The 18,485-nt window shown below is 48.6% G+C and overlaps 1 protein-coding gene across 1 annotated transcript in view; it reads left to right on the top strand.

The window, feature by feature from the left end:
- The window catches only part of map1sa (microtubule-associated protein 1Sa), a 34,788-nt gene that overhangs the window by 11,722 nt on the left and 4,581 nt on the right, over positions 1–18,485 (top strand). Inside the window, exons 2-5 of the mRNA XM_064331349.1 lie at positions 555–656; positions 11,940–12,022; positions 14,657–14,797; positions 14,960–18,341. Of these exons, the coding sequence (XP_064187419.1) occupies positions 555–656; positions 11,940–12,022; positions 14,657–14,797; positions 14,960–18,341 (3,708 nt within the window). The remainder of the gene's footprint in view (positions 1–554; positions 657–11,939; positions 12,023–14,656; positions 14,798–14,959; positions 18,342–18,485) is intronic.

The following is an 18,485-nucleotide window of genomic DNA, read 5'->3' as shown; positions in this document are numbered from 1 at the left end:
CCTTACGATATTCTAGTTTGATGTAGCGTTGTGTTAGTGGAGAGAAGGTCTGATTGCTGTTGTGTGTGCGTGTATGTCTGTGTGCATGTTTGTGTGTCTTTGTGTGTGTGTCTGTGTGTATGTTTGTGTGTGTGTGTCACGCATCCTGGCAGACAGCTTCCCTACGCTTCCAGGTGCAGGTGTTTCAGGCTAATGAACTCTGAATGTGCGTGGCGTTGGGGTAAATACAGCCTGGTCTGCGGCCACAGTCGGGGAAGTTGCTCTGCAGATCTCTGGCAGCTGTGTGGACAGACGTTTTTCGACCTTTTATGGAAAACAAGTTTTCTTCTGTCCTTAATCCAAGTGGGATTGGCCTCTGATATAATGGCTGTCCACACAATGACTTCCAATACCATTTTATCAGTTTAATTCTTTTCTGTTGAGGCTTCTGACCAAGTGGATTAATAATTACCCTTCTATAGAGTATATAAAGTGTGTTGTGTTTGTATGGTAAAGCCAGTCCTGTTTTACGCTGGGCCTGTAATAGCTCTCTCTGCCTGTCTCTGTCCCCACAGGCATTCGCTCCTGGGATGTGGACCTGATGGCCTGCAACCTGGACGAGCAGCTCAAGCTCTTCGTGTCGAGGCACTCCGCCGCCTTCTCAGAGGAGGTCAAAGGTAAAGACCCGCCCCCAGCCCTGCCCTGCTGCCCCTCCCTGGGAGTTTGGGGAGGCCACTGTGTTCATGGAAGTTAGTCGGGTTTGACCGTTCCGTTACCTGCGGTCACCTATGACTGTGCCAGCCCTGTACTGTAATGACCCGTGATGCCGTTTCATGGTCCGACTGCTCTGCCCACACGCTGCTTTGTGTCGGCTTCCTTCCCCCGAGGTGCACTGGGACACGTAGTCCATTTCACTCTTGTGTGCGCACATCCATCTGTCTGAGGTCGTGCTCCTGCAGACTGGCGGCCAGGGCCTGTGGGGGAAATGGCCAGCCAGGGGGTGGGCAGGTGGGCTTTCTAAAACAGCTGAGAGGACAGCTGAAGCCCCGTCCCATCCCAGAAGCCTGTTCTGCTCTCACACGAGGTCACGCGCGTTTCGGACGCCTGCAGCTCGCCAGACATACTTTCACCCTGTCCCTGGTCTGTGGTGAAACGCACACCCCCCTGTCCCTGGTCTGTGGTGAAACGCACACCCCCCCTCCCCCACCCTGTCCCTGGTCTGTGGTGAAACGCACACCCCCTTGTCCCTGGTCTGTGGTGAAACGCACACCCCCCTCCCCCACCCTGTCCCTGGTCTGTGGTGAAACGCACACCCCCCTCTCCCCCACCCTGTCCCTGGTCTGTGGTGAAACGCACACCCCCCTCCCCCACCCTGTCCCTGGTCTGTGGTGAAACGCACACCCCCATCCCCCACCCTGTCCCTGGTCTGTGGTGAAACGCACACCCCCCTCCCCCACCCTGTCCCTGGTCTGTGGTGAAACGCACACCCCCACTCCCCACCCGGGTCCACTGGGTTCTGTCTGTAAGTCAGACTCTCTTCAGTCCCCATTCCCCTGTCCTAGTGTCATGTGGCTTGCAAAGCGAAAACACCCCCCCCTCCGTTCTCACCCTGTCCCTGGTCTGTGGTGAAACGCACACCCCCCCTCCTCCCCCACCCTGTCCCTGGTCTGTGGTGAAACGCACCCCCCCCCTCCCCCACCCTGTCCCTGGTCTGTGGTGAAACGCACACCCCCTCCCCCACCCTGTCCCTGGTCTGTGGTGAAACGCACACCCCCCCTCCCCCACCCTGTCCCTGGTCTGTGGTGAACCCCACCCCCCCCCTCCCCCACCCTGTCCCTGGTCTGTGGTGAAACGCACACCCCCTCCCCCACCCTGTCCCTGGTCTGTGGTGAAACGCACACCCCCCTGTCCCTGGTCTGTGGTGAAACGCACACCCCCCTCCCCCACCCTGTCCCTGGTCTGTGGTGAAACGCACACCCCCCTCCCCCACCCTGTCCCTGGTCTGTGGTGAAACGCACACCCCCCCCCCTCACCCTGTCCCTGGTCTGTGGTGAAACGCACACCCCCCTCCCCCACCCTGTCCCTGGTCTGTGGTGAAACGCACACCCCCCTCCCCACCCTGTCCCTGGTCTGTGGTGAAACGCACACCCCCCCTCCCCCACCCTGTCCCTGGTCTGTGGTGAAACGCACACCCCCCCTCCCTCACCCTGCCGTCCAACTAAGGGAGCTTCTCTCCTGTAATGTCAGACTTTCTGTCAGTTCCATTTACTGGAACTGGCCTTTTAAGTGAAAATACAGAAAAGATGTGGAGCATTTGCAAATGCAGAAACATTACATCACTCTTTTTTTCCCAGCGGTACAATTTGCGTCTGTTTCTTACGACATGTCTGAGCTTTGAGACGAGAAGCAAATTCTGTTCTGCCCATTATTTGCAATGTGAGTAAAGGTTAGACACTGGTCAAATGAGTCTGGTTTTGTTGGATAGCCTCTTCTGATTTGCTAAGCTCCGTTAGCTAGACCGTTGACCTGGAATCTTCAGGTGATTGTAGTTGGGGTGAATATGCACTCTCATTGGACAGTCTCGCTAGCCAGCTGGCCTCGTCTGTGTGTTTTGGGGTTTCTGGGTGCTCCAGCGCTGTGAGGCTTGGCAGGGCTGGAAGGGGCGGGTTCCACAGGATCAGTGACGGTTGTGGTCGTGGGGTTGGGGCCTTCTAAGGAAGGATTAGGCTCTCCCGCTCTGCTGGTCAGGCGTTCTGCACGCACGGGCAGTTGGGCCTGTTTTAGCTCTCACTCTTAAGCAGCGCTGAGCTCATTTCCACAGGCTTCTTCATCTCTACGCCGGTAACCTGAATCTCTCTCGCCTCCTCTGGACGTTCAGCTGCTTTCCAGGAGCCCTGATGTGAAGGGCAGCCCAGCTCAGGGCTCCTTCAGCTTTTCTGAAGTAAAGGGAGGCTGTTTCTTTCCAGTTGGGGGGGGGGGCGCGTGCTCAGAAAATACTTCGTGCCCTGATCGCATGAGTATGGAAAGCGTTCATGCTCCAAACCTGGCTCTGTGTTGGGCTTCTTCTTTTCGTGGTCCTGTTCCAGCGTGTGCGTGTGGAATTCAGCAGACGTATGTCAGCACAACGCTGCCCAGTGTTTTCCCCGAGCTGCGCCGTGGCTCCGGAGGCACAGAGTCTCTCTTGAGCGCACGGTGCTGCTGTTTGATGAAGTGGCGCGGTGTTCGCGGGCCGGCACCACGGGACGCCGCCGCGTTCTGGCGGGTGCCCCTGCCAGAGAACGGCCGGGCTAGGGAGAACGCGCCTCTCAGGGGGTGGCCATTTTAAAAGCATGAGATCAGATGGAACGCTGGTTTTCATTTTGTTGAACGTTGATCATAACATCCCCTCCAGTTTGGTTTGTTCTTTCCGAGAGGAAAACACCAGCCCCAGCCATGTAAAGGCCTTTTCTTTCTCCTTTTTAATTTTTACTTCTTTTCACCCGGAGTGCCAGACAACAGCCTAGGCTTTCATGCCCAGGCCAGAGGATAAAAACCCTTCTTTTATTTACGCTTTGATTTTGATGCATTAACGTTTTTTTTTCTTCTTCTTCTGTGTTTGCTGCGATCAAAAATAATTTGCTTTGGGTAGAGTGTGTGCTGATTCTGACAATGGGGGCAGTGTCCTCCCCGTGTGGAGCCCAGACGTGCTGGCAGGGAGAGGCGCTGGCTGGAACTGAGGCCGCTTTATTATGTCTGAACCGTATCTCATGTCCCTGGCGCTGCTGTAGCACTCAGAGCGGACAGGCCCCGCTTTCTTCGCCTGGTTACTGCCCCGGACGTCCATTTTGTCAGCGCCGGTCTGCTAAGCCCTATCGAGTCCATGAAACATTTAGTGCCTCAGGATGCCGTGCTCGCCGGCCTCCCGGTGGGGGGGTGAGCTGGGGGCGCTAGTTGGGAAGGTGAATGGCACACAGAGGAGGGCGGTGATGGAGGGAGAGGTCAGAGGGCGGAGACGGGATGGAGGGGAGAGCGGTGAGGTAGCGGAGGACGGCGAGCCCTGTTGGGAGCCGTTCAGCACCGCGGCTGCCCGGTTACATTCGCTCAATTGAAATAGTTCAGTTCAAACACATCTGTATTCTTTACAGGCTCTCTCTGGGCTGTAAACTAAAATTCAATTCTCACAATTGCAGTCAGCCACGCAAAGGGGATGAAGTACATGTGTGGGCAGATGGTTATTTAATTAAGAATCATTTGTTTAAAAGCTTGCTGTGATTACGCCTCATTAAGATTTTTTTTTTAAACCCTTGTGAAAACATCTGGCTTATCTTCTGGCTGTTGTGCTATATCTACGGGAAGTAGGTAATCACTAGTATGTTAAAACCCCAGTGCGGATAATAGGGTTTTTGTGTTTTTACCGAGGCAACTGGTAAATGTGTAGCAGCAATGAAGTTTTTAACCCTTTTCAAAAGCGGCCATTTGATAACACAAAATGTGATCTAATGCCGATGCTTTTATCACATGGCGCTTCTCCCTGTGCTCCCACTCAAGATTGCTTCACTGTGTCCGGTGATCCGAGCTGGTTGTGGCTACAGTTGTAAACTGCATCATCGTGAACTGCATGCCGTATCTTAGCTGTTACATTGTGCAGTGCACTTCAGAGAGACTTCCCTCTTGCTATTTGTGTCTGAAAGTCTCGTCATATTTTCAAGAACAAGGATATTTCATCCTCTTGTGCAATCAGCTGACTACGGCTAGTGTTGTAAAATGCCACAGTTGCGTTTTTCGAGTTAAAAGCAACGTAATGGTTTATTTTTCATTTTTGAATTTTTTGCACTGTTGCTTCAGTTGCTAGAGGGTGTAATGGCTGACAGTTAATCCATCTCCTGCGTATTGCAATTCCAATTAGGCCTAAATCCATCAGAATTTTGGTGAAGTTAGAGACATGGTGCTCTCTGAGTTTTGTACTTTATTTTATGTACTTTTATGTCCCTCTGTTTCACTGGCCAATGTTATACAAGTGGAAAGCATTCCAACCTTTTAGCCACAGGAAGGAAAGCTTTGCATGTTTGCTCGGCAAATGAAGTGCTGCGTGTCTCTATGCGAAGGCAGAATGTTGGTTTACAGTGTTTGGGGGTAAATTGAAACGAAACTTTTGGAATTTGATATAATTAGATTTTGGTCTTGGGGGAGAGAGAAAAGTTAGAAGTGTAGTTAAAATGAAAGAAACGTGTAAGTGGTCTTTGCGGGCTGGCGGAGTTTGAGCAGAGGCTGGGGCTGTACGTGTGAAAGCAGGACGGGGGGAGGAGAGGGCGATGGGTGATTAGGCACAGACGGGGTGGTGGTGGGGGGGGGGACTGCTGAGGGGGCAGCAGCTACAGCGGGCGACAGTGACCGAGTAGCCCCTGGTGCTCAGAATAGACACAGCTGTACATCTCTCATATTAAAGCCTCCCCCCCAGCCCTGCCAGCATATCTCACTGTCCACATGCAGGAGCAGCCTGCTGGGTTAAACCCTTGAGCTGACAGAGTGGGTCACGGCGGGGTTTGTGCTTCAGTTAATATCACTGTATATATATGTTTTTTCCCTCTACCAGGAAAGCTCTGTCCCGCTTCCAGCAAATGGGGGTGACTAATCCGAGCCCAGCTGTTGGAGAAGGGCTCGGACGGAAGGCAGCAGAGCGCTAGTGGGTGGGGCCTGTGGGGATTACTGGGCGGGGCCTGCGGAGTGGTGGGCGGGGCAACTGGCAGGGTCGGAATATCTAGGCCGTGGAGGAGCACAGCTGCGCTGGTCTCCGACCAGAAAGCTCAAACCGAGTCTGACACACGTCTGCAAACTCACGGACAAATAACGGAGCGGATGAGTCAAGCTCTTTATAAAGACGTGACTTCAGTCTTCCCCAGCGGACCGCTGCTGGTGCGCTTCAGGCTGAGCGCGGCCCTCTCTCCCTCACTGCTGTGGCTGGAGATTAAAAAGCTAGCGTGCGCCGCGGCGCTCACATGTCTCGCGTCACACAGGGGAGCCTGGAGGCAGTGCTGTTTACTGCTGCCCCGGCCATGACTGCACCTGGTCTCACCCGCAATTTACTGCGCAGATTAAACTCTCCTGTCTCCACAGCCTTAGATCAGAGCGCGAGGGAGGTGTGTGCGTGTGCGTGTGTGTGCGTGTGTGAGTGAGCGTGTGTGTGCGCGTGTGTGTGTGCCTGTGTGTGTGTGTGTGTGTGCCTGTGTCTGTGTGTGTGTGTGTGCGTGTGTGTGTGTGTGCGTGTGTGTGTGTATGTGTGTGTGTGTGTGTGTGTGTGTGAGTGAGCGTGTGTGTGTGCGTGTGTGCCTGTGTGTGTGTGCGTGTGTGCCTGTGCGTGTGTGTGCCTGTGTGTGTGTGTGTGTGTGTGTGTGTGTCTGCATGTGTGCATGTGTGCGTGTGCCTGTGTGTGTGTGTGTGCCTGTGTGTGTGTGTGTGCCTGTGTTTGTGTGTGTGCCTGTGTGTGTGTGTGTGTGTGTGTGAGTGAGTGCGCGTGTGTGCGTGTGTGTAAGGCGGGGATGGGGGTGGGGTGCTTTCAGAGCTATAAAATATTGAAGCTGTACTGTGGGGGGGTGGGGTGTGAGGGAGCACGTCTGCCACATAAAACACTTCCTCAGTGGAATATAAAGGAAACTCCCGGATGACGCTGCAGCGCCTGTGAGGCGCGTAATGGGCTCCCTGTGCTTCGCGCCTCATTTGGCTGCGATGCGCTACTGAAGGAGCCCAAACGGAGAACCGGAGACGCTTACCTCAGCCTTCCGTGCGGTCATCTTGCGCAGGAGCGGGTGTCTCCGGGAGCCTGTGCTCTCACCGTCTCAAACTGTGGGTCTGAGGGAGAGAGTGAGGGGGGGGGGGCAGGGCGGTGGTGTGGGGGAGCGGGGCAGACACGACGGCGAGGCTTCCCGCAGGCAGAGCCCGAAAACGAGGGGGCCGTTGAGCTGTGCCAGAGCCCTGAGTGGCAGCATGCTGGAGGATCAGGGGCTGGAGGATCAGGGGCTGGAGGAGGGTTAGCGGAGGGGGATACAGTTTTCCACGCAGCGGCCCTTTTGCTTTAAACCTCGCGTAGCCCGTGTGTCCGTCATGCCTGCTGAGGAATTGGACACTGTGTTCCTGTGCTCACCCCCCCCAGAGGGGACGGCCTCTCCCTGCATTTCCACCGTAACGGGACTAACGGCTGTGGAATCTCTGCTGAAAATATTTGCGTGCGGCAGTTATGGTTATAATGTGCCGTTTCCACAGCCTTTCTTGTACCTGTGTTTTTAGAGACAGGTCTTTCTCGCAGTATTTGTTCCTCAGAGCAGAATGCATTTTGGGGCACCGCTGAAACGTACACACACAGAGTTGGCGTATGTTAGGCCTATATTCAGGAAAATTAGATGTTTAGGCTGGTTCAAAAGTTCACCAGCAGTGATCCTTCATTTGAACGAGCGATGTTGAAAGCAAAATGGGTTATGCTTTTTGGTATGCTGCAGTACATGGTCTGTGTGTGCCGGAGGTGTACGAAACCTGCATTTCAACTACTCGCTCTCACCATATCTGGTTACATATTCTGTGGGCTGTCCTGATTCTATAGTTCTATATCTGCTCTGCCACCCTCCATATTAAAAACATTTTCTGCCATAACATACCACTCTACTGTCAGTATATGGACAGTGACGTTGCTGGACTACAAAAGGCAGGAAAACTTGGCGTAAACGTTTTGTGCGGTGCTTGTGAAAATGTTATTTAGTGTTCATGCAGGTCCTTTTCTCAGCTCTTATGCAATTATCAAGAGGTTATCAAGATGTCTGCACCGTGCAGACATGTTTGTAGTTTTATTGCATCTCTCCTCGAGCCCTGTTATATCTTAACTGTTGTTTACTGGAAGGTGTAAAGCAAGCACACAGAAGAACTGTTCTTGCCTGGTGGAAGATTACTTCCTTGTTTTTTGTGATTCTTATCCAGTGGTCCTTTCAAGTACCTGTCAAGCACATAACCTGTGCAAGCTTCAGTAAAAGAGAAATATGTCTGCAATTTATGGTTAAATAAAGGATATATAAATGCTATATTTGAGTATCAGTCACAAAGTTTTCTCATAAATTGAGTCTTACAAGTAACTTGATCTTAACATTTCCTGGATGGGATGAGATATTAAGACATGGGTCCTATCAGTTGGAATCAAGCTTGTTGTCATGTATATATGCAAACTTTATATTGTAAATGGACTGTTTAAGAAGTCGCTGAATGTTGGCCATGATGAAAACGATGGAAATGCATTTGCAAATTGCCACGTAAGACTAGTGTAATTATCATTCATAGCAGTGTAAACATGGGAGTTTCTGCTCTTGGTCTGTTATGCATCATTGTGGCTGCCATTTTCAGGCTTAGATGAATCCATTCCTGTGGATAAATTATGTTGAGGACCACTGTTGTAAGCTGTTGAGTATGGTAAAATAAATCGCAATGAAGTCTCTGTTCCTCATAGCGGATCACATAGGAGACACATTGCCCCTTTACTGCTTTATAGCGTTGCCTTTGCTGTAATACTGGCGTCTGGTGCGAACACACACTCTTAGCAGATATTCTGACATTCGGCTGCAGTAAAATGATAGGTCTGCATTAGTTTCAGACGTCGGTCTCTTCCTTGTAGCTGCTAGGCAGAATTAGGCTTCTGTGAGGCTGTGTTTTCAGCCTGTTGCAGAAGGAAAGGGCTGTGTAGCCGTTGCCATGGCACCGTGCTTGCTCAGCGAGCCTGCAGGAAGGAAGGGTTTCCTACCATGTGCTGTCATGGGGCTGGAACTGCAGTCTCTGCAGCCACCTGAATGGAAAAACAAGTATGCACACACACACATACGTACACACACACACAAAGACACATGCACACACACACACACACACACTCACATACACACACAAAGACACACGCACACGCACACATACACAAAGACACAGGCGCACACACACACACACACACACAAACACACTCACATACGTGCGTGCACGCACATACACACACAATGTGAAACCGTGTGGGTGGTGGTTGTTAGGTCCAAGGTGTAGGAACAATAGAAGTGATGTTTTGGAAGGACGTTCCTGTAGTCAGGACGGTGTAGGCTACATTCTGTGCGTACAGAGGGACACAGACGTGCACACCCCTGTTTGAGCGCACAGAGCGAGCTGCCGCCATGCTGCCAATGACCCTGTTTATATTAGCACACACACAGAGCTGGGGAGGCTAAACTCTGTGTAGCAGGGAGGTGGCGTGTAGCTCGGTGTCTCTCGCTGACGTCGTCCCAGCATGGCCGCCGTGCCCAGCCGCAGGACTGAGAGTGCCCCAGAACGAGCCTGCTGGTGCCGATCCGCGGGGTGCGGACAGCTACGACGTGTGTTCCACACCTGCGGCCCGTAATCCTCCTCATCAGAGCGCGGGGGTTCACAATCCGGCTCCCCGCTCACAGAAAGGGTTTTATTCAAAGATGGCCGCCTCTTGGCGACAGGCATGCTTCTCCCTGAAAAGCCTTTTAAAATGGGAGAATGTAGCATGCTGTAGTCTTAATGCCAGAGCGGTGATTCATTGCTTCCTCCCTACGCTGGCCCAGATGCGTAAAATCCAGGTCCAGAAAGTAATGGTTCTCCCCAGTACTTTGTTTTGCTAATTGGCACAATTCTTCTGCCAGGAGATCGATCTAATTAGTGAAATCAGCTGGCTGAGTTCACGGGTGGAAGAAACCCAAGGCAGGACTTATACTTTCTGACCCCTGGACTTTCCGCCTCTGCACCGGCCCATGGCGGGCTGCGGTCTGATAGATTAAGAGGCTGAGTGCCGTCTTGCCTCTGTGCCAGCATACACTGGCCACTTCCTTAATGGACCGGTAATCCAGTAATGTGCTCAGAAGTTCCCAGTGCATGGAGCGGCAGCAACAGTCCCAGTCCCATCATGGCTCTCCAGAGCAAGGACCCCATAGCCACAGAAGCTTAGCTTAGAGATGGATGTGCCTGTCATCTGGGGACCTGGAAGTGTCCTTTGCCCAGGCTTACCTCTGATTTAATTCATTTACTTCCCTGTCCTAAATTGAGAGTCGGACACTCTACAGTGCTCCCATTTGCCCCTGAAAATTGACATGTGCTTGCTGGAAAATTGAATTTAGGAGCACATCTGCTAATTTGGATGCATTAGTGGCATTTTTAAACTTATGAGCACAAGCGCTCCGTGACAAAAAATGTTAGCGCAGAGCCCTGGGCCTGGTCTGCGTTGTGCAGACGGTGCGGGAATGACGCCCTCACGAGCCAGCTATGCGTGCGATTCTCTTATCAAGCCTTCCTCTTATCGGGCTTGGGTAGCATACCGCTCAGAGCTAGCGCAGTCCGTGGCTCACTCGCTCTCTCTCATCTCCTCTCCCTCTCCGCTGGTCTTCCCTCTCTCTCTCATCTCTCTATCTCCCCTCCTCTTTTTCACCATTCCTCTTTCGCTGCCCTGCTCCCACAGTCTTGATAGCTGAAGTGTGTGCCGATTCCTCACTTCCTAACACTAAACAGACTCCCCTCCCCCCCACCAATATGGTTTCTTTTGGCTGCTGTCCCCCTGCCTCAGTGGTGTAAAATGTGCAGCCTTGTCTCCCGTGTGATTTCGGTGCATCACTCCAGGATGTGGTTGGTGTGTAAGATGGTAAATGGTGGGCTGTCCTGGACAGTGCATGAGTAGGCGGTTCAATCGCGCACCGTCATGTGATTCTATTTTGGGCAGTCACAGTGAGAAATACAGGCCTTTTATTCACTTTCAGACTCCGTAAATAAGACCTTGTGTTTCAAGATGACATGGCAACCGTGAAGTTCTCACCGTCCCGTTTGGTCTGAGTCGGAAGGACAAACAAGCTTTCTTTGTCAGGATGACTTTTATAGTTCCCTTGAAGCATGTTGTTTGTGTCTGCTTGCTTTTCCATGTGATAGATAATAAAGCGCTGGTTGTAAGGATGTGAATGGTTGTTCGCTGACCCATTTAAAATGTTAACAAGCGCTAACGTTACTCATTAACAATGAAGGCTGAGTTTACTACTTCAGATTGAGGTCACTTAAAACACAGTTTTCCCTGTCTTATCTTTCCCCCTAATAGTTTATCAGGAACATATCATCTGTAATGTTTTTCTCATTGTAAACACACAATGAATAAATTTCAGGAAGTGAACAAGTATTGCTTAGAAACACTAGGCCTATTTCCTTCTCGCTACTTGTTGAATGTTCCTGTTGTCGTGGCTCATGCCATTACAGAAATAAGAAATGGACAATGTTCTTAGCTCGGAGGTTTTTTATTTTATTTTTTTATTTATTTATTTATTTATTTTACTTCCTCTAAGCAGATTTTCTTTTTTCACAAAGGATATAGAGCTAGAGCCTGAAACGTTTAACTGCTGCTCGGTGAGGGACGAATGGATCTCTACATATAAGCAACCTCACTGTGGCATGGTTGCTCGTGGGCACAATGCTGAATGTTCTCTTGGTGTTCATGCTGTTGAAAGTTATGTGCAAAGTGAAGGCCTCACCCATTTTGTGTCTAAGAAGAAGACTCTGCCCTCTAGCGTTGAACCTTGGTGGAGAACCACAAAATACCTTAATCTGAATGTATCATTTAGGTTACATTTTATTTATAATGCAGTTTCTTTTTTTTGCAGTTCTACAGAACAAAACCAAACGTGTGCAGTGGGAAAAAATCTACATGAAAATATGTGCGGATTAATAAATGCATTTATGAAAATGCAAATTAATCTTTGACTAAATCTGTAATTTGGAATAACAAGTTCTTCTTTAGTACTGATATTAAAGAAGTAACTGCTTTCGTTCGAGGAAAACTAAGTAAACCACTTGCACAGGGAAAAAATGAACATGTATAGGATTGAAGATTTGTTTATATCCCTCCTCCTCCCCTATCTCGTTCTGTCCCCTCCCTCTTCTCGCAGGTTTCTTACCTCTATATTTGTGTCCTCCCCCAGGCCAGAGGACGCTGCAGCACAGTGGCGATGTCCTGGAGACCCAGGTGGTGGTGAACCCCTCCCACCTGTGCATGTGCTCGGAGGTGAGACTGCGGACCTCTTCCTCTCCATTTCAGTCCTACTGTCCAACCCTGTCCAACTCTCCATCACTGTCTTTTTCAGACATGCTGTGAATGCATGTAGCCAAGTGGGCATTATTAAACTCACAAAGTACTCCTTATGTTTGTTTTAGTTTTCTTTGCTAATCACCGTTTGCTGTGACATGAAAAGTTAGAGCTCATTGGTTCAGCTCACAGTAGCACTACATACACTACATGACCAAATGTATTTGGACACCCCTTGGTCTGTGGCTGTTTTACATGGTTCGTGCTAGGCCTCTTAGTTTCAGTGAAGGTAAATCTTAATGCAGTGACATTCTAGGCAATTCTGTGCTTCCAACTTTGCGACAGGTTAGGGGTTGGCCCTTTCCTGTTTCAGCATGACTGTGCCCCCGGATACGCAGCAAGGTCCATACAGAACTGGTTTTGTCGAGATTGGTGTGGAAGAACTTGACTGGCCTGCGCAGAGCCCTGACCTCAACCCCTTCCAGTATCTTTCGGATCAGTTGCAAATCCAACCTCAAGCCAGCCATAATCGCCAAATCAATTCCTGACCTCACTAATGCCCTTCTGGCTGAATGGAAGCAAATCCCTGCAGTGATGCTTCAGCATCTTGTAGCCTATATAAAGCCTTACCAGAACAGTGGAAGTTATTATAGCAGCAAAGGGTGGACCAACTTTAATGCCCATAATTTTGGATGAGATACTGGATGTCAGGTGTCCACATACTTTTAGCCACGTAGTGTACAATGGGTCAGACAAGCTGGATATTTAGTTTAGATCAGACCAATTGAGGCAACTACAGTTTTGTTTTGTTTTTAAGTCCAGTTAGCTTTAGGTTTTTGGAGAGAGACCAAAGGGTGACGCTCTAATGGAAGAGATTTTACTTTGCCATGAAGGGCACTCCTGTCCATGGATCACTGACAGGCACAGTTATCTCAGCAGAAACCCGCTGTGCGGTTGGAAGGGGCAAGATGCTGTTATTACTTATTACTATAAACAGCATCATACAAAAGAACAATAGAAATGCTCTGTCTACTACACATTCAGCTTTGTGCAGATGTGATTCCATAAATGTTCAATCAGTATATAATTTAGTGTTCTGAAAGTGTCTTTTTTGTGCCATCAGTACAGTTCTGTCATATTGTTAACCACTTTCTTAATGCTATAAATGAGTAGTGGATTTGATGATGGTTGCATTTCTCCTATTGATCCCTAAACTCTGTTGTGCAGAGCACTTAACTTGGATGTTGCATGCGAGTTGATCCATTTCCCCTGCCAACTGTCACTGTTGACCTTGAAAATCTAATTCCTTGATTTTATAATAGGAGTCCTTATAATAGATTTATTTTAATCAGCATAATCTACTTACCAGCATAATCTAATTTACTGTCTCCATAATCTACTCTAAGATTAAATTTATGGGATTAATCTGCTGTTAATTTGGAAATGCATATGGTATCATCGATGTATTATCCTCATTTTCCTCCTCCTGTTCATGGCTTTTGAAAGGCAGGTCTTAGTATTTGTTGTACGTGTCATGTTGTTTTCTTTAAGTCTCTGTGAACTTTGGTATGTAAGCATTTGTTCCCAAAGTATTTTGAGCTGTTCCACGCTGGCCCCGTTCAGACTGAAATTAGCCCTGTCTCCTGGGAAGGGTTCCAACGGCGCCTTCTTCCATTCCAAACTGTTTAGCAACCACAGGCTAGGTTGTTACTGATCATAGAAGCTGCTGACAGAGGGCAACAATCAGAATGAAGGAAAGTTCATTATTCAATTTAATGCTTTCACACTCAATGCTTTTTCTTAGGCATTACCATTTTAGGGATCCCAGTGCTCGTAGTATGTATATGAATAAAAACCAAGAAATTGATTACACCGTTTGTCTTCCTGGCATGTCTGAGGCATTTCTCACTGAAATGTACAAAGCGTTTTAAGAATGTCAGATGTTTGGTTTTCAAGGGTGTCTGTGCTTGAAGGTTAGACATACTGATTTTTAAGTTTAAGCTTAACCTTCTGTTGGAAAGACTCCATTGTATTTTCCTGGCCATCTGCAAAACATTTATGTAAGCAGGATTCCTGTAGAATATATTGTAGTTATTTTACATGACTTGAAGGATACATGCCACCTCTGTCTGTCACAAAATATTTTTTCAAATGTCTATGGTATATTCCCTCTTTAACTCTTCTGTGAATTATTCAGTGTGTATGCTGATTACCTTGAAGTGGTGATTTTGCATTTAAAATAGTTTATTTTTCAGGTCTCTAGGCTGTGAGCAAGTAGCTATATTTATGTTGGGTAAGAATGACTCAAGTGTACATGAGCTGGGGCTTAAAAACACAACATATATATAACTGCAGCACTTGAGTCTGGCAGGCTAAGATGTCATTTTCAGCTGAAAGAAAGTCAAGTTTCTATTCTTTGTTTTCACTTATTTAGGTTTTGGCATGCACTATAAGAAATTGATTCAGATTTCAGAATTGCGGCTTTGTCTGTGTTGTGTTCACTGCGCTGTCTAATGATCTTGCATTACGTCACCCAACTATAGCTCAACAATTTCAATTGCCACTGGCTGACTTGCAATAACATCCCTAACTGTCCTTCTCCCTCTTTTCTAGGTGCGAAGGCTTATTTCTGATGTGTCGCGTCACAAATTGCTGGTTCTTGCGGGACAGTGTGTGGAGGAGACTGGCGACTTAGTCTTGCAGACAGGGTGCTTCTCCCTCCATGACTTCATTCAGATCTTTGCAGATGAAGAGGTCAGTCTGGGCTTAAGTGCTTTCCAAGCTTCAATATTTCCCTACCTCCTTGCTGTTTTTTTTACTATTATAAGTTTACTGCGACTTTAAATTGTTATGTTGTTTATGGTTAATGTACCTTAATATAATTGCATTAACCTGTGTATCTCTCCATTACCCCAGATTGGTGAGCTGCTAAGCTCAGCAGACCCAACTCAAAAAGCTAGTCTTACCCTTGGCTGCCCCAACTCTGGTGTATGGAAGAATTCTGTATTGGAGAAACATAACCTGCAGGACTTCATTGAAATCAAGACGAACCCACCAACAGTGCTACCGGAGATGGAGGGACTGCAGGAATTCACAGAGTATCTTTCAGAGTCCCTGGAGCCACAGTCTCCTTTTGAATTGCTGGAACCTCCCAGCACTGTAGGCTTCCTGAAGCTCTCCCGCCCTTGTTGCTACATCTTCCCTGGTGGGAGAGGTGACTCTGCCTTCTTTGCTGTTAACGGTTTTAACATATTAGTCAATGGTGGGTCTGACCCACGCTCCTGCTTCTGGAAGCTGGTGAGACATTTGGACCGGGTTGATTCCATGTTGCTCACTCACATTGGGGTTGACAACCTGCCCGGTGTGAACAGTCTGCTGCAGCGGAAATCTGCAGAGCTGGAGGAGGAGCAGTCTAATGGCTCCCAAAACAATGAGGACTGGATGAAGAACCTAATTTCCCCTGAAGTTGGAGTGGTGTTCCTCAATGCTCCAGAACGCCTGAAGACACTTCTTGGGGATCCCAAAATACTCCGTAGCTGTGACCAGGCTGCACTCACCTTGCAGTACTTGGAGAGACTGATGATCACACCAGAACCACTTTATCGCTCCAACAGCTCTAATATTGAGCCTGTCATCCTCTTCCAGAAAATGGGAGTTGGTCGCCTAGAGATGTATGTACTCAACCCAGTTAAGGGTAGCAAGGAATATGAGGCTTTTCTGCAAAATTGGCCTGGAAATGGCTCTACCATTAAAGCCTCGGAGATGCCCTTGCCATGCCTTGTCTCCATCTGTGCTCTGCTTGTATGGCATCCCGCTAGTCCTCAAGAAAAGATCATTAGAGTTTTATTTCCTGGGTGTACACCTCAAAGCAAAATTCTGGAGGGGTTAGAGAAGTTAAAACACTTGGACTTTCTCAAGCACCCTGTAGTATGTCTCAGGGATCTTGAAACATCCAAATCTGATAAGCAACCAAAACGTGCTGAGAGCAGGGAGAGTCTAAAGTCTGCATCTAAAGACTCTAGACTTGGAAATGCTGTTGTGAAAGAGAAGTTAGGTCGTATTGACATTAAGAAGCAAGATCCCAAAGGCAAAGCCAAAGGGACAAATGACATAGCCTCAAAAGAAGGGAAAGAGAGTGAAGACAAACCCAAATCGAAGGAAGGTGATGTCAAACCAAAGCCACAAAAACTTGATAAAGTTGTAACTAAGAAAGAACCAATGAAGGATGACAAGAAAGAAGTCAAAAAGAAAGAAGAAAAACCTGCAACCGGTATTTCTAAGAAAGAGGAGAATGGAGAGAAAAAGAAAGAGCCAGTGAAGAAGGAACCTCTTGCTGCAAAATCTAGGAAAGACATAAAGCCAGACCTGAAGAAGGAAATGAAGAAGGAGTTGAAAGTTGAGGAGAAGAAACAAACAAAGGTTCCAGGCAAGGACATCAAGAAACCGGCTACAGCATCTGCAGCTGCAGCTTCATCTGCTGGAGACCAAAAGAAAACTTCTGGAAAGAATGGGACTTTAAAGAAAGAGATGTCCTTAAAAAAGGAAGCTATAAATAAAGGGGCTAAACCAAAGACTGGCAAAAAGGATCAGGAGAACCTTAAGACATCAGGTGCCACTGAAGTGGATGCAGATCGCTCCAAGATGTCAACACCAGAGGACATGACAGCAGAATTTGAGAAGCTGAGAGAGGAGCAAGGGCAGCAGGACAGGTGCACAGATGAAGAGAACACTAAAACTGAGTGTAAAGTTATTGAGAATCAGACGGAGAAGTTGGAAGAAAGCAATGGCATGAATGGAGCTAGAACAGAAGAGACTGAAAATTTAGATAGCCCAGAAAAGTTCCGCTCAATGGATACGTTTGGAAATCCTACCAAGTCTATTGGACCATCATCTCCTCTTGCAAAGACGCCAAAAAGTGACCGGAGTGTGAATTTTGACGTCACACCCACAGAGTACAGACTGCTTGATGGAGCCTTGAAGGATAGCTTGTTGAGAAATGGACAAGAAGATGCATGTGCTAGCTCTGATGAGAAGACCCTGGAGCTGGTCTCTCCCCCAGGTTCAGGCCCAAACAGTGCTGGACATACCCCTTTTCACCAATCCCCTGCGGAGGATTGCCTAGGCTCTGGAGAGGACAGCAGCCTTGGGGCTAAAGACAGTCGAGTCATGGGATCCTGTAGAAACTCTGAATCAGGGTGTCTAAAAAGTAATTTGGAGAACAATTCATCTTCCTCCCAGGACAAGCACTCTAGCTACTTGGTATTGAGTCCCTTCAAGGACATGCTACCTGATGTTTCCCCAACTATCACAACCCCATCTTTACCAGCAGAAGTTGGTTCTCCACATTCGACAGAAGTTGATGAATCTTTATCTGTGTCTTTTGAGCAGGTTCTTCCACCCCTTTGTGAATCTCCCATGGAGGAGATGGGTGACCGGCTCTTTTCTAATGGACACTTTGTTGACCCTGACTCCAAAGTGGGAATGTCCCTGCCATTGAGAACATCTCATAACATTAGGCCACCAGGTGATGGATCAGAGGGAAGGCTCCCAGGACCACAGGGTCTTCTTACTGAAGTTCCTCCCCATGATGTTGACCTTTGCCTTGTCTCACCCTGTGAGTTCAAGCATCACAAATCTCCAGAGAACCAGCAGCATCAAATTTCTCCAGGGTTGGCTAACCCTAGCCCACACGACCTCTCAGAAGACAGTGACCTCTCCCAAGAGCTGGCTAAACCACTGGCGCAGCGTTGCACTGGCAACAACAGGCACTCACCTCAAGGCCAGGAGACCCCACCTACTTCTGCCAGTGAGTCCCTTCCTACAGCTTCTGACTCGGATGTTCCCCCTGGGACAGAGGACTGCCCGTCCATCACTGCAGATTGTGCTTTAGATTCTGATGATGATTCTGCTGGAATTTTCCCTCCTCAGCAGCCACATGATCTACCCAGCTCTCGCTCCTCTCACAGAGGCACACACTTTTCTTCTCAAGACCCTCCTCCAGCTCCCATGAAGGATTTGCCCCCACTGCCACCGCAGCCTGGGGCCTGTATGGCTGACCCTGAGCCTGAAGCACAAGCTAAGAATACAAAAAGTACCATTACGAAACCCAAGAAATCAGCAGGAGTCACTCAGAGGCCAGGCACAAGCAATAGTTCAGTACAGAGCAGCAAGACTAAATCTGGTACCCTCGGGAGCTCCAGTGGCTCTTTGAGGGCAAGCTCCAGCCTTGACACAAGACCCCCATCTCGTGGTACCACCGCTAGCTCCCGAACAGGGACCACTAGGCAACCTGCAGCAGGTAAGCAATGGTACTTTAAGCAGTTAAACTCATGAAGCTGTGAAAAGCATGGTTTTGTATTTTTTAAGATCAAGTATGTATTTATTGTACAGTATATGAGATATGCTCCCTGCTACTGAAAAACAAGGCCGTTTTTTTCATCAA

This window comes from Anguilla rostrata, chromosome 4 (assembly GCF_018555375.3).
Source record: "Anguilla rostrata isolate EN2019 chromosome 4, ASM1855537v3, whole genome shotgun sequence".
In the NCBI taxonomy this organism is placed as follows: Eukaryota; Metazoa; Chordata; class Actinopteri; order Anguilliformes; family Anguillidae; genus Anguilla; species Anguilla rostrata.
This window is presented reverse-complemented; position numbering and strand designations above follow the sequence as displayed.